The sequence below is a fragment of the Egretta garzetta genome, unplaced genomic scaffold (genome assembly GCF_000687185.1).
Source record: "Egretta garzetta isolate BGI_Z169 unplaced genomic scaffold, ASM68718v1 scaffold148, whole genome shotgun sequence".
Classification (NCBI taxonomy): Eukaryota; Metazoa; Chordata; class Aves; order Pelecaniformes; family Ardeidae; genus Egretta; species Egretta garzetta.
In genome coordinates this window covers 3,293,237-3,316,553 of record NW_009260669.1, presented here as the reverse complement: position 1 = coordinate 3,316,553, position 23,317 = coordinate 3,293,237, and the positions used below count along the sequence as shown (strand labels likewise).

The 23,317-nt window shown below is 38.5% G+C and overlaps 1 protein-coding gene across 6 annotated transcripts in view; it reads left to right on the top strand.

Moving 5' to 3' along the window:
• The window catches only part of SEMA3D (semaphorin 3D), a 150,931-nt gene that overhangs the window by 104,739 nt on the left and 22,875 nt on the right, over positions 1-23,317 (top strand). For all 6 annotated transcript variants that reach the window (XM_035901097.1, XM_035901094.1, XM_035901095.1 and 3 more), the window contains 5 exons: positions 4,586-4,700; positions 5,116-5,185; positions 6,516-6,660; positions 19,093-19,315; positions 22,252-22,340. In XM_035901097.1, coding sequence (XP_035756990.1) covers positions 4,586-4,700; positions 5,116-5,185; positions 6,516-6,660; positions 19,093-19,315; positions 22,252-22,340 — 642 coding nt within the window. The remainder of the gene's footprint in view (positions 1-4,585; positions 4,701-5,115; positions 5,186-6,515; positions 6,661-19,092; positions 19,316-22,251; positions 22,341-23,317) is intronic.

The window sequence follows — 23,317 nt, the reverse complement described above, 5'->3', positions numbered from 1 at the left end:
ATATATGATACAATAGAATAGGAAATAGATACAACAGGAAATCTTTAATACAAATTGATTTTATATCACTTGTTCATAGGATAATATTTTTTCTGATGGTTTTCATTTTCATTATAAACTTGTCTTTAACTAGAGGGTTTGAAAAACCTGTTATTTTTCTCAGTTATAAAAAAATTGCAGATCAGGAAACCGAGATTTCCATGGAAGTCTCCCAAGAAATCTGTATGATACGACCTTAATTTACTTCACAAATTTTACATTGTAGCATTTAACAATGTTCTTCCTGGATGTCAGAAAGCCATACACTTCTCTGTGCTCGTTAAAGTTGTACATCAGATATCTGAATTCTTCATGTAGTTTGGTATAAACCTGACTTCTTACTCGAACAAATTATTTTTTTAGAACTATCTCATTGAAAAGGGTTGAAATTTTAGGATATTTTAAGAATGAGAGTCTGTCTGATTTATTAAAATCATGTTGGATTACTTCCCCATTTATCTAGATAATTTCTGTTTTTAAATCTTTGTGATATCTTTTGGTGATGTTTCCTCAACAGGTGACAGACTGAGCTGCCCACCTTCCAGTTGGCAATTACCTAAATCTCTAACTCAGGCAAATACAAGTAACTAAGATTTTACAGGCACTTTGTTCTGTTAAAGAGAAGGTATTTCAGACAGAAGTGTTGGTATCTGTTACAGTGTGTGAAATTACAAAGCAGTAAGTGCTAATTAAACCTTTATATTCAAAAAGAAATATGTAGTCGTAAGTACCTTCCTCTGTACTGCAACAAAGTTTATAGTAAACACTGCTAATCCAGTGTGCTTAGAAGTGATATTTTGGGAGATAAGATTTCAGATACTCATGGCTGCTCCTCTGTTACAAGCGAATTAGCCGTATTTTTGGAATGAAAGACTTGCTCATCTGCCTTCCCCTCTCTCAGGACTTAAGTTTATCTTGTCTTCTTGTCTCATGTCCCCGAAATATTTAACATTCTTTGTCTTCAGTACCATTATCTCTTGACCAAAATAATTCCAGTGCATCCAGTTTACCACACACTACCAGTAGGGTTGAAATAAGTCTTTGCTTGGTGTAAATCAGTCCAGCAGTTTTCTTAGGATTCTGTAACTTTGTGTTAAATCCTTATTTTTGTTCACCTACGCACTGACTGGCTTCTGCTTTGGTGATTTCCTCTTTTCTATTCATTTTTTCTTATCCACTGACTACCCAGCCTGTACACCTTATTGTATTAACATCATGTTCTACATCCAGCTTGCAGCATTTGAGCACGTTAGTAATTCATTACAAACTGACATTATTAAATAATCTTTTACACAGAGGGGACTGTCTTCCTTCTGTACCAACCCAGTCTCAAAAAGATTTTGGGCCAATATGTCCTTTGCCAACCTCTCAGAGGCCAATAATCATGAACTATGATGGTCCAAGGAATCTGCAGCAGAGCAGGTAGATATGATGCATAGCTAATGACTTCATGCCAACATGGTCTGAAGGAAAGGAGAATAAACACATCTTCTCCAGCACCTGGAGCCCCAAGGCGTGTCAAAGACTGACCTAATATGCACCAAAAAATAGTGTTAGGAAGGAAGGGGTGCACTTTCCTCAAAAAAATTGAGATTTCCAGTGCTTAATAAAACAACTACTACTTGAGAGTCCGGGAGCAAAGATATGGCTATACTATTAGTAGTTTTTGAACCTTCTTGGTCTGAGCTGAGCTAATTCTACCTGCAGATAAAATAGTCATGGCGTTTGTCAATTCCTGCACTTTAACCCAACTAGGAAAACAAAGACACTGCCTTATTCAGAGATAACGTAAAGAGTTGAAGAGTATTATATGGCTGCTAAAAAAAAAAAAAAACCAAAACAGAACCAAAACCAAAAAAACCCTCAAACCCAAAAAACATGAAGAAAAGCATCCACCTAATTAAATGTACATTTTGTTTCATTCAGCCATGGCAGTAGGAAGAAGCATATTGGAGGATATGTCAGCATATTATATGTGCAACCATCTAAATCAGGGAAGGGTCTTTTCAGTCTTTCCCTTTCTGCACCATTTGTCACTCTGACTGACTTCAGAAGGACTTGGTAGATATGGAGGGCTGGCTGGTCATTGAATTCCCCTTGCTCCTTTATAAACTGTACAGTGTTATTGGCAGCTTTTGGATCTGTAAGGCACACCTAGTGAATGTCTAATGTCTCTTAAATTCAAGTAACATGGTTAACATCATGTCCTGGCTTGAGAGTGAGGAAATACGGATACATCTTAAATCCAGTGGAATCTTATACTTTAAGGCACATAGCACTTGCTAAGGCTGCTTCCTTTGAGCACAGTATTTGGTTCACATTACTCTTTGGGAACTCAGTGGAATTACTGATATATTTAAAATAAGCATTTGTGAAAATCCTGTGTTGGATCACGACTTAAGGGTGGTAAAACACAAGTACGTATTTTCCCATCTCTTGCAGAAGCTGAATGCCTGTGATGACAGGAGCAGGAGCTAGACAAGGGTGAATTTCCATTCCAGCCCCATCACATCTTGCTTTCTCCCCACTTTCTGATCCTAGCCAGGCAGTTAGAAACATCTCAGAGTCCTGTGATGCACTTCCACCAGAAATCAAAGTGGAAGCCCTGCAACGTGAGAATTGCTTAACTAATCCAAATTGCCAGAGGAAGGAAAACTTAATGTTTCTTGCTTTTTAAGATTCTTTGTTGCCTCTGTGTAATTGTTTGGTTTTATTTACACCACAAAGTTTATCTGTCGTGCCTTTGAACAGAACACACACATGCAGAGCTTCTTTTTCCTATTGGCTTCAGGCTGCTAATTTTGACACCTTTGTAATAAATCTGTTGGCTAGATGCAAAGCTTCAGGCTTGGCAGAACCTCAGGAAATCAAGAGAGGAGGTAGCAGTTCTTGTAAGAATAGGAGTTCCACAGGCGATAGATTAACAGGAATCATTTCCAAGTGAGCTAACCTATTTAAAGGTAGCAAGTACATGAAAAGGGAAATTGGTTAAAAGTGTATTGCCAGAGAAGTGTTACTCCTTGTGAAATGAATTTCAGCACTTAAAACCATCTTTCTGAATGACTGTAATATTTATGATGCAGCCCTGAAGGGCCAAATACAATCCACGGAAGTACCATGTATTTCCCCCTACCCAGTGTTTCCTACTGGCTTGTTCTACACCTAAAGAGTTACAAAGCCAATTAAGGAAAAAAAAAAGAAAAAAATTAATTTCTCCTAATGAATCCAGAGGGGATGAATATTTATGGCCAAATTTGTGGTGCTTAAATTTAGAACACAGATCCCTAGGCTTCAGAATTTGTAAATGAAAAGAAGTAGGCACCTTCATGGAGTAATTCAGAACCGATAGCTGGGACACTACTGTTGGTGATAATATTTCTCTTAAGTGTTTGAATTTTTGGTTCCTGCGGGAATATCATTGCCCTTAGAGTTTTCAATATGAAAAAACTGGGGTCTAAATAGCATTGTGGAACCAAAATAGATCTGTTATTTGAGGCCAAAGAGGACAGAGAAATGTAATTCATTAGATTTTTCATATATTCAGTGGAAGGAGGCAAGCTCCTAAGCGAAATCCTAGTTCCAGCTTCTTAAAATTTAAAACTTTCTTTAAGATCCACTCTATCCCCACACCTTTTTTTTTTCTTTCCTAACAACTGTTTATTCTTGGTTTTGTCACATTTCTTCTCATAATCATCAGTATTTGAAATAATTCTGTCACAGTATTTAATTTCCTTCAAGGGAACATGTTGGAAAATCCCCGAATATTTTAGAAATATCTTACTTTCTTAAATGTAGTTAGATGGAATTAGTGTATCCTGTCTTCCTTCCACCTACCTAACCAAAGCGTGTAGGATTATAGAATTCAAGTCAGTAGAAGGTCACCTACCCTTCAGAAGGATAATTCAAATTTCAAGTGACTGTTTATAGATTTTTTTTCTTTCTCCAATGACTAAAGGAAATTTGAGTCCATAGCAAAATAAATGAAGAAAAAATCCCTTTTATGGAAGATAGACTGGTATTTCCGTAACAATGATTATTAAAATGGTATAACTGGTTTTCCTTGCAATACATATCTCTACACAAAACAAACTGTGTATTTAAATTGCCAGACCTGCTGATGAATAGTTTTTTTCTTTTTTGAGAAATCTATCAAAAATATTCTGTATTAGAGAATACACAGAGAATTCTTGAAGAAGAACTGATTGCAAAAATTAGCATCACAGGGAACAAGAAATGATATAATATAGTCATATGTTTCATGGCATTCCGGCTGTAAAGCTGATAAGATTTGGGTATAATTAGGAAATTTTAGTTGCTCACTCTCTGAGCTGAGAAGTGACTACAGGAGCTACTTATAAAAAGGCTGTCCTGCACTTAAAAAAAAAAAAAGGAAAAAAAGACGATTTTTTATTTGTCATAGTTGTAGTAAGATCAACCTGTGGAATCACACTGAAGAAGTACAGTCAATACTGTGCTTTCATGGACTATATATAAAAACTCTTCTTATTTTTTTAATATTTAAGTTGTCTTACTTTATTTTTATTAGAATGATATGGGAGGTCAACGGAGCCTAATAAACAAGTGGACTACTTTTCTGAAAGCCAGGCTTGTGTGCTCGATACCCGGTCCTGAAGGAGCAGACACACATTTTGATGAGCTGCGTAAGTTGAGTTATCTTCAATGGTTTATTTTGACATCAGTTTTGCTTGTTGTTTTTTTTCTTGTTTGTAGAAGCACTATGTCCTGTTCTGATTTAATTCACTTTCCAAACAGTGCTGGCAATGTTTCTGTCTTTCATTAGAAGTCCCTGATTATAACCGGAATTAGTCTGGTCAGAAATATGGGCTTTTTCATTTTCACTCCAAAAGCTGGAATGTGAAAAGCTGACTCTGTATAAAAACCAGACTATTTGCAAGTGGACGAACTTCAGAATATTAGCACAAATGCATGTGGCAGAAATTAAAATTCAGAGAAAAATGTGTTATATATTTACAAATCTCCAAATTATAAATGGTAAATGCAGAAGTGTTCAATAGATGTTTAATTTTAAGAAATAAAACATTTTTCCCATTGCAGAAGATATATTCTTACTTTCTACAAGAGATGAGAGAAATCCGCTTGTATACGGAGTCTTCACTACAACAAGGTATGCATTAGGATCATGTTTGCCTCTGGAAGGAAATGCTGAAGATCTTGCTCAGACCTTTTATTAAACCCTTCTATTACTAGATCCTGATTTCTGAGACCAGTGAGAGACTGCTTGAATAAGACTCGCGATATTGGGGCTGTAGTCACTAAGGACAATATTTGCAGAAGTGAAAATACGTTCCTAAATATATGAGTGACTCACTTCTGAGAATGATAGTCAAAAATAATGAAAATTTAACAATTAAAAGTGTGCTAGTTTATTTTAACCTCATGTAGTTGAACTTACAAATTTCAAAGATATTTTTTGAGCAACCAGTAGTTACTATTTAAGACAAAACATTGTCGTAAAGCATAATTTCTGAAAGCAACAACTTGACACCAACTGTTCTTAGGATCAAACCCCACTGTACTCTAAAGTGATATTTCAGCGTTTTTATAGACAGGAGTTGATAGTAGACAAACCCATCTTTATCTCATGGGGGTAGATTAATTAAGTAATGAACCTCTCAGCTGCAATAGTGAGGTGCTCCATATAGAACTGTCAGAAAGGAAACAACTAATTCTTTCTTTTGTCTCCAAACCTTTGAATTCATTGTAATAATAAGGACTAGCTAAAAATTGATCAGTATGAGTACAATGAAAACTTGCCAAGGCACTCCTTAGCTCTGAAGCAGCCACTACAGTGTCTCCATAGAATATATAACCACATAAAATATTTAAAATTGAATGAAATGTTGCACAATGAATGAAAGGGTATATGAAGTAACTAAAGTACATGTCACTCAACAACATGGCGTGGTGTCCTTCAGAAAACTGGACTGTCTGAGGGTTTTTTTGAGAAAAATGCATTAAAAAAAAGGAAAAAGACATAGAAAAAGAAATGTTTATGTCTCTTTTTATTGTCTGTCCCATGCAACTTGTAATTCTTAGACCCATCATCTGTAATATCACCAATATACAGACTTCCAGATGTGAACACAATATAAAGGAATGTCCTTCATTTGCAGAAAATTCCAATCATAATAGCTAATAAATGATAGCTAAAACCTGTCAGCCACTAGAAAAAATGTCAGTCTACCAAGTGGTCCCAAAGGCTAAGTCCAGATTTCAACCAAGCAAAGCTTTAAACTGTAATGACAGTGGTATTAAATATCTGTAGTTATCAGACATTTCCACATTGTTTGTTATTTAGCATTGCTTATATCAACTCTCAGGTGTAAGATTGATCCAAACCCCATCAGGGTCAGTGAAATTGGTTAATTCTCTGGGTGAGGCATGCACCGAAGATGTGTTTACAATATACATGTCAATCTGTCTGCTTTTTTCAGTTCTGTCTTCAAGGGCTCTGCAGTTTGTGTGTACAGCATGGCAGATATCAGAGCTGTTTTCAATGGCCCTTATGCTCACAAAGAGAGTGTGGATCATCGGTGGGTACAATATGAAGGCCGTATCCCATATCCCAGACCTGGTACAGTAAGTGTCTCCTTAATTACATACTTCTATTTTTACTCAAAACCAATCATCCTTCACACGCCACCCCCTAGATTGGTAATTTATATTTTCCACTCAGGATGTTTCAAATTATCCTCTCAACCTTTTTCCTTCTGTTGACAGCTCAGACATTTACCTACCCTTTATAGGTTTATATATATAAATATAGGTTCTTCCATGTGTCTGAGATAACATTGTGTCCAGACTGCCTATTTCCTGATCGTCTCTCATATTGTGGCCTCCCACTTTACAGCTTTATTTCTCTCTGTTGGGACCACCTCTAAGGCATCAACACTTCATAAAAAGCCAAAGGCATTTCTTTATGGAGTATTAGGTTATGATGAGGTATTTTGTTTGAAGTCTTGTATATATGTTATCTCTGTGTCTGTTAAAATCCTGTTCCTTGAGATATGGTCATTGATTCTACTATGTGTGTTTGTCCATTTGTTGTGTTTTGAAGCAAAATGAGGATTTAGTTGCTGGAGATTTTATGTAATGAAAGATAAGGATATGAAGAAAAGAGAAGCTTAATATCTGGAAACGCATCTAAATTCCAATCTCTTAGACTTCAGATGTAACAATCAGGCCAAAAAAAGACGAAAATTTTGAAAGAGTTATTAAAAAATTCTTCCCCCACTTCTTTCTTGGGATTAAGTTTGGAAAAGCACAGACCTGCCTTACGGCTGAGGAAGAAAATAGTATTTCCAAAAAATGCATCTAATTTTAAAAAGTCATCACAACTTTGAGCAACCCTTTTTATGTCGAATGTAAAAGAGCAGTGAATTAAGAGTAAGGCAGGTATTACCCAGGATAGCTTTACAATATCTTGGTTGGGTATTCAGTGAACTCCCACTAGGCAGCTGCATAAATCCAGCCAAGCGCTGAGCTACTGAGGTTGGACTGCTGCTGGTACCTTGCCTGGAAGCCATCTGTGTGTTTCTGCACTATTTCCATGACATCAGCACTGGTGTAACCTTTGCTTCAGTCCAGATTATCTAGTTTATTTAGCTCTTCTTTTCACACATTTCCTTGTGGCTCTATGTTTTCTTCATCATCCTTCCAATGGACCCAACTGCATGGTCCAAGCCCATGCTGTTTGCTGCACTCACTCGGTGGGCCCAGGCTACAGCAGGTCAGGCCCTGAGCGCTGATTCCCTCCTCTCAGCTGCAGGCAAGTCGCAAAGGGCAGCTCTCTATAAAGAGGAAGGCAGCTCCAGAGACTTGGCCTGTCTAGGATCTGCGCTGCTGGAGCAAATACGCTCCTAATATAGACAATTTAGACACTGTAGGCTTGCACATCTCTCTCTCTCACAGAATATATAGTGCGCCCAGAAAAGATTACTTTTTTTTTTTTTTCATGTGCAACTCCATTACTGGTTAAGAAGTGCAGATGCATTTAGTGTTAAGTACGAAAATGGTGCTAGTGAGAACAATAGCTGGTCCCATGGCATCTAAAGAGATTAAAATAACTCTCTTTAAAAACTCAGAGTGCCCCATATGGACGAACACTCTGCACAGATAGACGGGTCATAAGCTCATTGCATTTTTGAGTGTATTAGCCATCACATGGTTGAGCTGGGATTCACAAGGAAGGAAACATGTCATGCTGAAGCTTGTCAATGCTGATCTTTATCACTGATTTGAATATCCATGCCAGCAAGTATTTTAAAAGTTGAAAAGTTTAAAGATAAACATATTTTCCTTAAACCACCTCTTAGCTCACCAACTGCTTCCTTTAAGCACCTTAAGCTGTGAGAAAATGTCTTCATAAAAATCCTTGGGACCGTCATACCCCGTGGATCTTTGTAGGAGTTTGTCTGACCAAGGATTGAAAAGGGAAGTGGATTTTACTGAAGAAAGCTCTTGGGAGAAAAATATCTGTAATATTTGCTATGTAGATAAGGTAAATATATTGCTGCATACTTATTTATCTTTTGTCTTAGTGAGCTGGACTACTCTCAGACTTCAGCATACTTCAGGCTCAGTTTAATATAGGGTATTGAAATAAGTAGATTCATGCCATGCTCTCATCTTATAATGGGCTATGCCAAACCTGTAGATATGACCAGATTTAGTCTGGATCTGAAAAAGTAGCACCGTGCTCAAAGGCAAGGACAAGCAGCAGCGTGTTACACCCCTGCAGAACATTGCAGTGTGAATGCTGAAATGTTGTTCCTTAATAATTAATTCCATAATTTCTTGCCAGCTATGGGGTTGTTCAGGAATGCTCAGAACAAAGCCAAAGAGGGATAATCTATCCTTTTTTAAGTTACTAGAACATTTTTGACATTTAAGTTCTACCTAAGTGTTGCCTACAGTTAGCATAGTCAGCACTGCCCTGTTTTTACATTTCTTATATTTTAAGTTACGACAAAGTCTAAAAATGACTATACTAGGAAATGTGTTTCCTTTGATGTTTGGCTTTGAAAGATGCATTGACTTCCTTTCAGCTTTTATACAGAAGCAGGAGACTGCTTACCCTAATTTAACTTTCTGCTCAGCTGCCTTTATCTCCTAAGTAAATAAAGCTGTTCACCATAGAGGCTGTGACCACTTTGATATTGAAATTTGGACAAAATACTTCCTGTGGCAATTTGTGTCGGAGATAAACTCCCAACATGACCATGATATCATGCCTTCGCAATGCCGAGCAGCGTGCAGGCAGCAGGAGCCCCTGCCTGCCCCGGGTGCGGGCTCCGCGGCGTGGTCTGCCTGCCCTCTGGCGTCGCTGGAAGACCCCCGAGCAGGGCGGCTGGCGATCTCCGGCACGCTTCACACCACTGGTGCTGCAAAATTTACAGCAAGATCTTTTACTCTAGCTTCTCCCAGCGGTATTAAAGAGCAAGTGGAAATGAAGGAAATTAAACGGAGGCAAGGATTCAAATTATTTCAATTTAGAAGCTGGGGAAAAAAATAAAAAGAGACAGAAAAACCATGCAGCAGGGACCCAGCACAAAGGGCGATTTGAAAACCAAGGGCGCTTTTGCTCTATCTCCTTTAACTGTTTAAAAATTGGACTTGCATGTCTGCAGCTGTCCCCAGACAGCAAATCCAGTTTATGTCCAGTCTCTTAGGGTTTCACCCAGGAAATTGATAAAGAAATTATCAAGGACTTTCTTTAAAGCATGTTCTGTATTCTGAAACAGAGTTTTCATAACGCCCTCTCAGTAATCATAGAAGGCATTTGAACAAGATTTTCAGTGAATTAGGAGGAAAAAAACATTTCTAGCCTATCTATTTAGCTGTAACCATTGCAGTATCAGAGCAACTCACAGTGCCCGTTTGGAAATTGTGATGGCATACAAAGCGGTCCTCATTTCATTGATGGTGAGTAAATGTCATTGAAGTCAGATTTTTAGAGGAATATCGGTGTTTAAAGATGCAGATTAATGCTTAGTCTGATCTACTGCAGAACCTAGGACTCTAACTTCTATCCAAGGCAACATAAAATATTTTTGACCTGGGTATTTTACTAACTGATTTGCCAAAGGTTCAAAACAAAGCTCTGGTTCAGCAAAGTAAGATTCTTGCAGTGTAAGTCACTTCTTAACTACATTGCTTTTGTGCATTTGAAGAGTTTTATGTCTCAGCTCTTTCCAATCCAGATCTGAAGAAGACCCTAGGCTCCTGAATTCTTTGTGTATTTTTTTTTTAAACAAGTTCCTTTACAAGCCCTCAGGTTCTCCTGTGATGTTTTTCATCTTTTTCTCTCTCTGTTGTTTTTCCTCCCTTTCTTCAGTGAAACCCCTTCCTTTATTTCTTCTGTGAATCCAGTGCAGAGGCTGATTGAGATGTGGTGTCCATCCCATTGGGACTTGGCTGAGCCACAGAGAAATACTGTCTGCCAAAAAGCCTCCCCCTGTCCTCCTGTCTGGTTAATTTTGCTGCTCTAATAAGTGTGTTCATAAAACATGAGGGTTGTGCAGGTTTCCCTTGTTATTTTTAGACTTATCTTCCTCTTTCACCTGATCTTTTATGGGATAGACTGCATTCTTTGCTTCTCCAATTCCTCTCTCCTTTGATCTCCCCACTCTAAATGGGGCTGCTTAATTAAGTGAAATGTTTCACTTTATGGGTTTATTTTCCTGAGAAAGCCTCCTCCACGTCCTCCTACTTACCAACCTGTTTTCCCCAACATGAATCACCTTTCAACTCATAGCAACCTTTCGAAACGCTGCAAACCCCGTCACCTTTCCTGCTGGCAAAGGTCAGCACAGAATTGCAAAGTGCCACCTGCAGTCAAGTTCACTCACCTAGCAGGTCTCAGCCCAGTTAGCCTCAGATTAATGCTCTCCTATGTCAGACTTTTCTATCAACAACACAGGTGGCTAAACCAGAAAAGCAATATAAAGTGCTCAAGGCAAACACTGGAACAGGGTAGAACAATCCTTGCACATCCAATGTGGGTTGCAAACTCTATATTAAAAAAAAAAAGCTGGGGACTTCAATTTATTTGTAGGGATCTTTTTGTTTTGTTTGTGCTTTTTCTGGTGGGGTGGAGTGAGGTAGATTCCAGTTCAAATTCACTGTTTGTCTGTCTCCTGAAGAACCTGACTCATTCCCCTCCCCCTGCCCTCTTCCAGGCTTGCTTGGAGTAGTTACAAGGTTAACATGGAAGTCTCCCTGCTGAGTGCCCGGTCCTCCTGGCACAACTTATCCATCCTATAGAGAAGCACTAAGGCTTTTTGCAGGCATGTCCAAATGCAAAATGTATTGTGCAGCTCTGATCAGAATACAAAGGAAAAGCCACACGGCATTTAAGCCACTCAGGAGCCCAAGTTTCATCTTCAGAATGTCTTATGGTTGAATGTCCAATGGCACATAAGTGCCTATGCCCTGAGAGCCATCTCTCAGTTGTCATATAATCCACAGATCATAAATCTATAAGTACACCATTTTTTAAAGTACTTCTGGGCATCTTGGAAGCTCACACCAGTCTTCAGTGTTACATCTTAACCCCTCAGGACTCAGACTTTGCATTTCTTTATAAACACTACAAATAAAATGCAATGTGTAGGGTGCGTGGGAGGTACCCATTTAACACAGAAGTCACTAGTTGAAGGTACTTCTGTTTCTCTGCTTTTTGCTTGATGGATCAGTGATAAGGGAATTTATTTAGAGCTCGGAAGACTTTACATTACATCGTAGGAGAATGCTGAGTACAAGGCCCTATCTCCGTGCTAGTTAAATATCCATTCACTGCGAGCTTGGGAGAAAAGCATTATGTGGTTAATTCATTCCCTCTGAGGGAGGGTCTGGTCTTCCAGTTCCTACCGCGCTTAACATAAAATAGAGAGCTTTTCAGAGGAAAACAGATCTTCTTCCTTCTTGGTTAACATCTGAGCAACATTCTCACTACTTTTGGCTAAGCTGAGAGGTAATTATCTCATGAAAAGTGAAACACGTTCAACAGGAAGGAGTGAGGAACTCCCAGGATGGCTCTGGTCCACGTGCCTGGAATGGAGGGACACCTCCCCTAGGAGGGAAGCCCAGACCAAGACATCTAATTTCTCAATATGGGAGAGATTTAAGAAATATTTCACGCCTTAGTGTTTTGCACTGGCTACTTCAGATGCTCCCAGGAGAATGACTTGCTGGTGTGGTGCTTAGATCTCCTTGTGAAATGCATAAAATTTCCCAGCCTGGATGTTGCAAAATCCACCAAGCAGACGCCTACTGAACTCAATATTATCAAGTCCCTGTTGTGTATCTAGCCTATGGGTGTTTGAGTCTCGTTGTTAAGTGGGTCAAAGTCTCAATGTGACAAGTCACTTTTAAACTGGGATTTTCCACACACTTGAAATAGAAACTCTTTTGAAGCTCATAGGGAAGAGCATTCTGTTTTAAAATTGTCAGTAGACAACAGCACTGCTGAACTAAAGATGCATCATTAAATGAAAGGGATTTTTTTTTACATACCTTATAGCTAAGTTCCCAAGTAATTGTCACAATTTTAATAGGTGTTAGATCCAGCAGCTCTTACTGACTTCACTGGATGGTGCGAAGCACTATGCATTTTGGCAAATTGGAGGTTTATTTAGGAGCCTAACTTCTGGCACCAACTTTTGAAAATCTTGGCCAGGGTTCCCACATAATGTTAACACAGTCACACCGTATGTCTCAGTATTGTGCGAGATCTACACATCCAGCACTCTGCTAAGCTGCAAATTTAATAAGATAAGCAAAAAAAAGAGAAAGGCTTACATATGTGTGGTGTTGTTAAGTTAGTGTGTATTTGCTTTTATTTGAGAAAGATTAGCCTTAGTTTAACATCTCCTGATTACATTTGGTTACAAATAAAAGGTGAGGGACTAAAAAGCATCTTTGTAGATCATCTGGGATCAGGACTTAGTCCGGGGTGATTATTGTCAAATTGAGATCACACAGAAGGCACGAGAAAAACTTTATGTAACTATTGAATTGATTCTTTAAGTTTTGTGCCACAGAGTTTATACAGCAGTTAAATAGAGATGCCCTTAGCACTTCCAACTCTGTTTCTGCTGGTTTTTTTCTTTTTCCTTTCTTTTTTCTTTTTTGCTTTGTTTACTTTTCATTTCTTAACATATATATTTGTATGGAATTATTATTCATGGCAGTGAAGACCTCAGCAGCCTCAGAAGAATAAGTTACATGGTGAATAAGTTTCTTGCAGGATTCTTATCTAGCAGTACTAATTTTCCCAATTTAATGTGATTTTCTTGATGTCAGCTATCAAATCTGCACTAGTTGTGTAGATTTCTCTAACAGAAAGAAAGAGACAGGCACCTCTTCTGTGCAGTTCACACACGGCCTAGATAAAAATCTAGGTCAGGTAAGATGAATCCCACCCTGTTGCAAAAACAGAAGATACTGAGAGATCAGAGTGATGGTGTTAAAAAAACTTTTATGGAGCCAGATTCTCTTGTAGTCCACGTGATATAACCCTGCCAACCTACTCCTGTGACATTTGATATAAATTCAAATCTTTAATTGTCTCCAGTGGAAGATGTCACATATCTGAGACAGCATCTGGTGCTTATGATGTGAATAAATGTCCTCTGTGAACTGGGCAGAGAACACCGATATCATTATCACGAGACACGCAACAGGATGTGAACTCACATTTTCAGAGGTGAAAGGCTGCTTTACTCACCCACTTGGCCATGCAGCCTTTACCATCATGCATCCTATTGATTGCTATGAAAGGAAGCACGAGCCTACAGGAATTGTTCTGCAACGATGGGTGGACACAGCTTTAAACAGCTGCCTGAGGACTTTGCCAAAGGGTGGCCAAAATGAATTTTTCATTCCCCTATTCCATCCATCATGCCACAGTGAGCGATGCCTCTGGAAATAGCTCCCTTGGCCAAGCATAACAGGGTCACACCTGCCCAGCTGTTCTTGGTGGTCATGCTGTCTTAGGATGGGATCCAAAGCCCACTGAAATAATTGGAAAAGGCCCTGTTGACTCAAGCGGATCTTTGGATCAAACTCTTAGTCCTTGTTTCTACTAAATTAGCTGCATAAGCTGGCAAAGATTTCCCTATATCGTACATGGTAAGGATTGGGCCTTTGGGATTACTGTAACAACTTTATAGTTCCATATTGGTAGATATTTTATCCTAGTGGTTTTTAGTAAGTGATGTCATTGCTCTCATCTTCTTCTGTTGATGCATTTTTGGCAAAAATCTAGGACATCTTTAAGACCCATGGGGATACTCCCATTTTTCACATAGAAATAGACTTCTGGGATTGAGCTGTGAATAGGTGAGCAATCAGTGAATTTCCAGAAGATGCAGACCGTAACTCAAAGTCGCAAGTGAGAACATGAACCACAGAAAATGCACATGTAAAGGAAAATCAACCTCTAGTATGCAGTGAGTGGGAAAAGAGTTATTGCATGGTTGGGGAAGTATAGAAGTGAATTTGTTTCATATCATATATAGAATAAAACAATGCAAAATTTTGATCCAAAGACAGTTAAAGCACATGTGTTTCTTTCTATTAATTCCAGCAAAGCTTGGTTCAATGCAAGGATATGCATGCTTTTGAAATCAGTAGAGTTTTTTAGGTGTGATTCTGGTGTAAGTGGCAATGAATCAGTCCTTGGTTGTTCTAAAGGTAAGGAGAAATGTTCATTCCTGAGGTACTGCCCACATACCAAGTGTGCACATGATTTAGTTTCTGGGTAGTTATTGTGCTGTCTCAATTATTTATCTTGTATTATGGTTCACTTTTTTTTACCTCAAAGTCTAAAATCTAAACTGTTGTGGTTTTTTTTGTCACAGCCTTTCTGTAGTCTCTTTTGCTATATAATACAAAAACATGTATTTCTTTATGAAATTATTTATCTGATATTGTTATCTTCAAAAACCAGGCTGACTACAGCCCACCTCAAGGGTGTAACCTTGCGAAGACTTTAATTTGTGAAAGCACAGCAGAAAACAGAATGGGGGAGATCATACCCAGCAAGCCAGAGGGTGAAGTTCTTGCAGAAATGCTAGCATAAAACCCCTAGGGATAACTCACTGCAATATGTGTTTCCAGTTGAACTATTTTTTTCAACAGGACTTTCCTCTTCTTTTTCACTTGTGTTAAAAGGGATGTCCTTTGAGTCATTATCACAGGACAACAATACAAACCCATCTTTTTTTTCTGGACAGTTCTTTCATAGGCATACATTAAATTGTATAGAGAAACCAAGTGACTGAATATGCAATGGAATATATCTTAATTCCAATTGGCACAGGTTTACTGTCCACAGAGAAATTTTCAAAATCTACTAGGCGATTCAGGAGCCTAAGACCTATTTTCAACAAACAATTTCAGAACCTTTCTGAAGATGAATATGCACAGGGTTAACTCTTATGGATTGAAACAATGCTGAGCAAGTGGACACTTGCACAAAATCTGTTAGGTCTCCAGATAGCCATAAAAATCAGTCCAAGCAAGGAATGGAAATAGATTGAAGACTTTTAAATCACTCAGGCTACAGCTCTGTAGATAAACCAGAGGTCAGGTTCAAGTGCAGACCCGTAGCCACTGTGCTGTTTAATGCTAGGATGGGCTTTGCTACAGCTTAGGCATGCCCCAAATGGTACCCTCCCTGTGGCAGTGCTGTGGCAGTATTTGGGGTCTAAGGTAGACCAGGAACTGCCACCAAGAGGCATTTCAGATGTGGCTATAGATGTGGATGCAGAATGTCAACTGGTCTGTGCTTCGCTGGCCTGTTTTGTTTCTGAATACACAGTTAGTCTTTGATACTTTTGAGAAAGTTATACTCAGTCAGAAATTTTAACTAGTTGCTGTTGTCTTTGCATTTAGGATATATGTAATGGGTACATGTTCACGTAGAACCGTATATGATGAGAATAATTCTGCATTGTATTAACTGTATTTATTGCATGAAGAATTCATCCTTTGGCAGAAGCCACATTCCCTTTTTAGCAAACACTACCACAGGATGTGCTGTGTGCATCCATCAGCCCAGGAAGAGAACAGGCAGTGGGACCCAAGGGACAAAAGGGTCCAGGCAGGTCCTGAGCCCGCAGGGATGGATTCTCTGCTAGTGGCTGATGTTGTGTAGCTGTGAGAAGGGAGCAATGGAGGAGGAGGGACATGCTCAGGCCTTGGAGCTCTGTGTGTTGTTCCTAATGCAAATTTTTTGGATAATGCCAAACCTTACATAGTGGAACAAATCCTAACCACAAGCCCTTAACTGGCACCGTAGATTAAACACATGTCAAACTGGAGGTTTGAGAATGTGAACTAAAGTCGTCTCCGTTTAAATTAGCCGTGAAGGAGGATTGTAGAGCAACTTCACCGCAAAACTTAACTTTCTCCTGGCAGACTACAAAGGCATTATTTAATCACATTTCTTTCTTCACAGACCGTGTTATGGCTCCACCTGGCAGGAAACACAGGGATTGCTTAGTTAAAAAATAGTTTGTATGTAAAAGGGTGTCACCAACTGGAATAGTGTTTCCAGTTCATCTTATTGTTATCCAGGATTTGTGGTGCCCCATTAACACATATAGATGCCTCCAGATTCAACAGAGAAGCTTTCTCAGACTCACATTAGAGACTAAGTGTAAAACAAGGGATGGAAAAGAGATACAAACAGCCATGGGAAGGAAAGCAGAGATAGGTGAGCATGAGAGGTGATGGGTCACCAACACAACTGATCTTGCAAATATGTTCCCGGGCTCACCCTGAAAGGTACAGAAGGGAAAAATTTGAAGGAGGTTGAAGGTTTGTGGGTGGTCTTCAAGCAAGATGTGCGAGAACCAACTTATTTTGTGTAAGCCAAAGAAACAGTTGAATGTATTAGTTCATCAGTATGAGTCTAATAGATGTGGGAGTCAACCCTAGCAATAAATGAATGACACTGGGGAAGTGTCTGAGGGAGTGATCGCTGTAGCAGTTGTCTGGACCAGAAGTGAATGAGACTGTACTGTTCAAAGCAGGAGAAAAAGACTGCCGAGCAGCCGAGCCATGGGCCCAGTCAAGACTTTCAGCTATGTAGATGCATAAGGAAAGTCACTTCCGAGAAATAATGAGCTACTGGGTTCATCTGGCATCTGGAGAATCTGCCTGTTTTAGAAAAAAAAATAAAATGGTAGGCGTAGGAGGTGCAGTTCACTGAAAAGTTATGGCCTCTGATTGCAGGCCATATACAGTGAAAAGATAGATGTGGGTATTTCAGCCTGGAAAACTGAACATGGTTAAAACATTTACTAGGGGCCTTCTGCCACAGTAACTCTGAGCGTATCTCCCAAGAGAAATCAAGCTGTTACTCTGACTTCAGGGAATACTGGTAAGGATCTTGCCCAATTCTGGTTCACTGCATCAAGAGGGCAGAATCTCAACCTCGATAAGAGGAGCAGAAATACAAAAAGCGTAAAAACTTTGTGAGATCCTGCACTTTAAATACTTGAGATTATCCCATGGTAGCCACCGGAGGGCACTCCAGACTTGCTGTTGAAAGTCCGTTGCACCGATGCCGTACTACTTTGTTCAGCGTGCAACACATTCAACTGCATGTTGGTACCTCTGCCTTGAAATGAGAGCTAGAGAGCGTGACAGGTCTCCTTCACCCTAAACTTGATTTCCTTGTCTTTTTAAAATACCAACGTGATAAGGCACCCACGAGTGGGGCAGGGAATGAGGGTGTGAAGTTCGCTGCAGATGCACTGAGCGTGTCATGAAAATGTCTCTGTTTTTAAAGTGATGCTTTCAAAACATGAAGTAATGGTGACCAAGTGCTGCTTTGGGATGAGAAAAATCACTGAGCAAACAGATTTCTTACTGATTTCACAAGTGTTCTCACAGAAAATTTGATTTCTACTTGAGTATGAATTGAATTTGTGACTTACTCAAAAAGACCAGTTTCCAAAGTGGCCTACACTGATGACATCTATTACAGTATTATAAACAAGTAGTTTCTAAAGATTTCAAGAAAAAAAAATGGTACTTTCCTATATTATTAGATTTTTTATGGCTAAATTTTGTTGGCATCAATATATGATAAAAAAACTTTCAAAGTGCATCACAGTACTGAATGTACTGCTTGAATGTTAATAATAATGATAAAATATTTTCATTACTGGTGATAGTGGTATGAATATTAAGGCATGTCCCATGCTCTTCAGGAACACTGCTAGATGAAGAAACATAAAGGGTCTTGGTTACAGTCTTCAAGACCATTTGGTGATAAGACTTAAAAAATTTATGTAGCTTTTAGTAGTTTGTGTTTGCAGTCATATTAATGCAATAAATATGAATTAGCTCATGTTTTATCTAACATCAAGCAGACAACTTCTCTTTTCTAATGCTGTCTTCTTTTCCTGAGTGTCTTAGAGAAGCTAAGGAAGTTCATCTCCTCTCCAAGTTTTAAGTTAGGTTATCAAAATCTCTGACTGTGAAAAAAGAAAAGTCCATAAGAATTTTTCTTCAAAGCTTGCATGTATCTATAGGTAGTTGCAGGTGTGAGCATACAACTAATAGGAATGGGAGATTTATAATTCTGAGTAGCAGTACATCTCAGTAGTGAGATGAAACAAATTAACAAGTTTTGGGTGGTTTTAAAAGGTAAAGGAGAATAGGTGGGAGCAGGATAAAGGAAAATGAAGGGGGAAAGCTTTTGAAGAGAGGTAAAAATGAAAAGAGAAGAGGAGAGAGTGGAGAAATGAGGGAGAAAATGACCCTTTGAAGAACCAGAGGAGCATACACCGCCAGTGTGCTCCCATGCTTTCAGATCAAGACTGAATTTTTTAAATTGTAAATAAAATAACCAGCCACTGGCAAATGTGTTTTGCAAGCCGATATAGTTGATCTGGGCCAGCCAGCTTTCCTACCACACAAAGAAACCTGCAGATTACTTGTATTTCTTTCCTAATATTCCTCTCATCTTCTTGTTCTGTCTCTTTTGTTCAGTGTCCAAGCAAAACCTATGATCCGCTCATAAAGTCTACCAGAGACTTTCCCGATGAAGTCATTAGCTTTATTAAACGCCATCCACTGATGTACAAATCCGTTTACCCAGTGACGGGAGGACCGGTGTTTACTCGAATCAACGTGGACTATCGTCTGACTCAGATTGTGGTAGATCACGTCATGGCAGAGGATGGGCAATATGATGTTATTTTCCTAGGAACAGGTATGAGAGAGGACTTCCACTATCATTCTGCACAAACCACATCCTTTAAGAACACTTTTACTTGAACAGGTCCTGCATAAACCTGTTGATCAACATCTTTTTCCTCCACATGCAGCTTTGGGAAGCATTTAGATGTTCCTGATTCTGTACCATGTCTTCATGAAATATTAAGATTAGATTAATTTATCGGCTCAAGAGATTGCTACTATTAAGATTTTAATGCATTCTGGTCCCTACATGGTAAACCAGTTAAGGGTCAGGGTACCTGGACTTTCTTACCCTCCAAGTACCATTAAATAACCAATTAAAAGAAAAAAAAATTAACCTCAATAAATTCAAGGAGTATTTCCTGTTATTAGTTGTGACATGGTGCTTCAGCATTAAATCTCATGTGACATTGAACAGCTAAGAAAGATTTAAAATTGAGCCTAAGGCAGTAATTCCACTTAAATACTTTAAAGATCTAACTTAGCAACATGAATAGCTCTAAACAAGAGGACCAGGATTAAACAGAGAGGTTAAACTACTCTGCCAGGGAAGAAACCTGCTTTGCAGTTTTTCTATGGATAATTGTGTATCTATTTACATTTTTTATGATAGTTATATGCCTTAAGGAAAAAGTCTAATTTTACTATAGTCATTAAATTCAGAATCATGGGGTGAATCACCCAACAGCATGATATGCTAAGAAATATTAACATGCCTATTCATAACATTTCTGAAGTAATAAGCTACCACCTTACTCCACTGGAATTTCTTGGTTTTAATCCACAATTTGACATTCTCTCACTAGTAATAGGTCTTACAAAGTATTTCTCACTGGTAGATCTCAATGCTTTAATAAGGAGGTCGTTGCCATTATCCCCATTTCACAGCAGGTGAAAATAAGGTACATGAAGGTGAAAAGGTTTATCCAAAGGCAGTGGTTAAGCTACTGCCATGAGCTGCATGGAAATTAAGGTTTCTGTTTGAATCCTACCCCAGAGTTGTTGGGTTGCACAACATTTTATCTGGCTGGCCTATAAGTGAATTTGGTGTCATATAGTGTAGTTTGATAGGTATGGATATTCTGAAGTGATTTGGGGAAAGGAGTGACTTGTCACAGAGCATTGCCTCTTACAAAGTGTGGGTTGTCTCAGCCTTCAAGAGCTTCCCAGCTGTGTTATCACACATGCAAGTCCAGAGATAGCCTCTCTCTTGCACCATTTACATCTTTCAACTCAATCCCTCTCACAACTCTTGTCTTCCAAAAAAAGATGGTGTGAGAGTCCCTCTATGAACCCCACAAGTCAAGTACAACAGTGTCAGAGAGAAAAGCACAGTTTCATAAAAAAAAAAAAAAAAAAAAGCATTAAAGTGCTGTTTGCTCCCCTGCTGCCTGGGAAGGCTGGGAATAAGCTTTAGCCACGATGACAGAAAATCCTTGTTGCTTTCTGAACGCAATCTTTACTATAGTCAACAAAGAAGGAAAGGGAACACATTCCCAAGCTGTGAGATGCCTAGAATTTGGGAGTACTCACTAAAACTTACTTTTCTTCTGATAGTAGTGAGGAAAGTAATTTAAAACTTTGGTGTCTGAAAAAATGAGTTCACTAGTTAAAAAGTACAAAATATTCTGGAACACTTGAACTTGAATACTCCCAGGTTAACTGTTACTACCCAGCTCTAATGCTAACACTGTCAGAGTAAATCGTCCAGCCAGCATATACCATCCAGACACTAGGTGGCACTCCATAATATGTAGATATTTATCTGCAGTGCCTTCCTTAAAAGTGAGTTGTTTTTTTTTTTTTTTCCAGAAGCACATGTTTTTGTTCTATTTTATCCTCTAAACTTTTCCTATGGAAAAAAAATAAACTCAAAGATAAAATTTCAAATATTATAGAGAGAGACTGAACACAGATATACCAAATAACCCAGGAAATCAGAACCTTGTTATATGTTTGAATGTATGCAACCAACTTGTACATATGCAGGCTTTGGCAATTATGTCAAACAAATAAACAAATACAAAACTCTAATACATAAGGCAAACTGAAATACTTTGGGCTTTGATTGGTAATATGATCTTCAGTAGTTTGGGGAAACAATAATGAAAATCTAAATCTCTTTCTTTCCATTACAGTGTATTATTTTTCATCATTTCAATTCTATACATAGTGCTTAGGACTAAGCTGTGCTGTGTCATTTCCATGCTGCACACCGCAGGACCCAGCCCATTTCCCCTGAGCAGTTTTTAAGGGTTCTTTTTTAAGGCCATTCAAGATTCAGCAATGTGTAATGGTCTGAGATGAAATGAGCGGCTGTTTTTTTTCACCAAGCAGGAATTCAGTTAAAATTGATGAATAGATTTAACTTAAAAAAATTCTTTAGATAACTCAAAAGAAATAATTTCTGTAATGATTAAATTAAGATTTTGACGTTGAATGGAGGTTTTGCTCAAAAATCTCCCTAAAATGAAAAGATAAACGAAAAAAAGGCCATTATTTAACTCCCCATATTAAAATGAAACCTACTTCTGATTAAGGTGCTACACTGGATGAAAATTAATTCTATAAAAAAGAGGAAATACTTTTCTGCCAGTTTAGTCCCCTAAGCTGGATCTCTTTGGGGTGAGATGGGCCCCAATTCTGGCTCAAGTAAATGTGCAGAAACTTCTAGCTGACAGTATGGGTGTGCATGTGTGTGTATGTGTGTCTAACAGGAGAATTGGACCATTCCTGCCAGAAGCAGCCTACAATTGTGTTGGCTCAGCCATACAGTAAAACCATAAAGGTATGTATAGAGCTATGTACAGCAATAGATGCAGATAGGGATAGATGTTGTTTGAAGGCTACGTCCTTGATACATAAGCTTTATCTTCAGGGTATGAAATGGAGTGGCACATGTGTACTGAAACATAACTGTGGGGTTTACATGATGAACATTTGTTTCAGACATAGGCACAGTCCTGAAAGTTGTCAGTATCACAAAGGAGAAGTGGACTAAGGAGGAGGTGGTCTTGGAAGAGTTGCAGATATTCAAGGTAAGCATTAACAGCCACAACGTCAATTAAATATTATTCAGTGGACTTTAAGGCCCAAACTGCCTTTGTCTGGGTGTTTGTTTACTGGAATTAGTTCAAGTTTCCAGAGGGACACTATGTAAATTTTTAAAAGCCTTGGTATTCTTTGGGTAAGTCAATTGAAAAAAGTCCAGAACCAAACAGACCATGATTTTTCAAACTCATAGAAAGTCTCATTTATCCTGCCTTGTTATAGTTTTAAATCTTAGAATGAGCCCAAATTTTTTATTAGTAGTATTTTATTTTTAATGCCAATTTTTATTTTGTCTCAACTTTGGGACTCTTCTTAGTACAATTACAATTGTTTTTATCCGACCCATCAAAAAAACCAAGCAAAATTCCACAGATGCAAATTGATTCTTTAAAATAACAACTTCAGGAATTGAAAACATAAGTAAATAAAGTTAGTTTTGATTATCAATGTGTTTTGATTTATTGGTGAAGGCTGACTCAACGGTTTTGACCATTTTGAATTGGTTATTCTGGCTGGGTGTTAAAGAAGAAAAGTAACTGGAGCCCTGCTAACACCAATGACTTCTCCATAAAGAGCTTGTAAAAAGCCCAAACCTCCTTTCTGTTGCACAGGCACAATTTCTGATTAACCTCATTGCTGGTGAGGGAGCTGACGTCGACATACCATTATAGTAGGAAAATGGAGACCTGTGTCTTCCCTACGGATTTTCTTTTCCATTTAGTAGTTCCTTCTTCATTCTTTGCATTCTCATTTTGCTTTGTTCTCACTCTGTATAGCTCTTCAGTTTTCACCTTGCTTTTTCATCAAATGTTATCTTCATCTGTGGCATTTTGATTACTTTCTCACACATTGTCTCTCCTATGTGCTGTACAAGGTCTTAGCCAGAATTTCTGTCCATACTAAATAAATGCATTTGGAACTTAGAGACAGTGTTTTCCAAGTGTAAGGACAGGATCCCTAATAA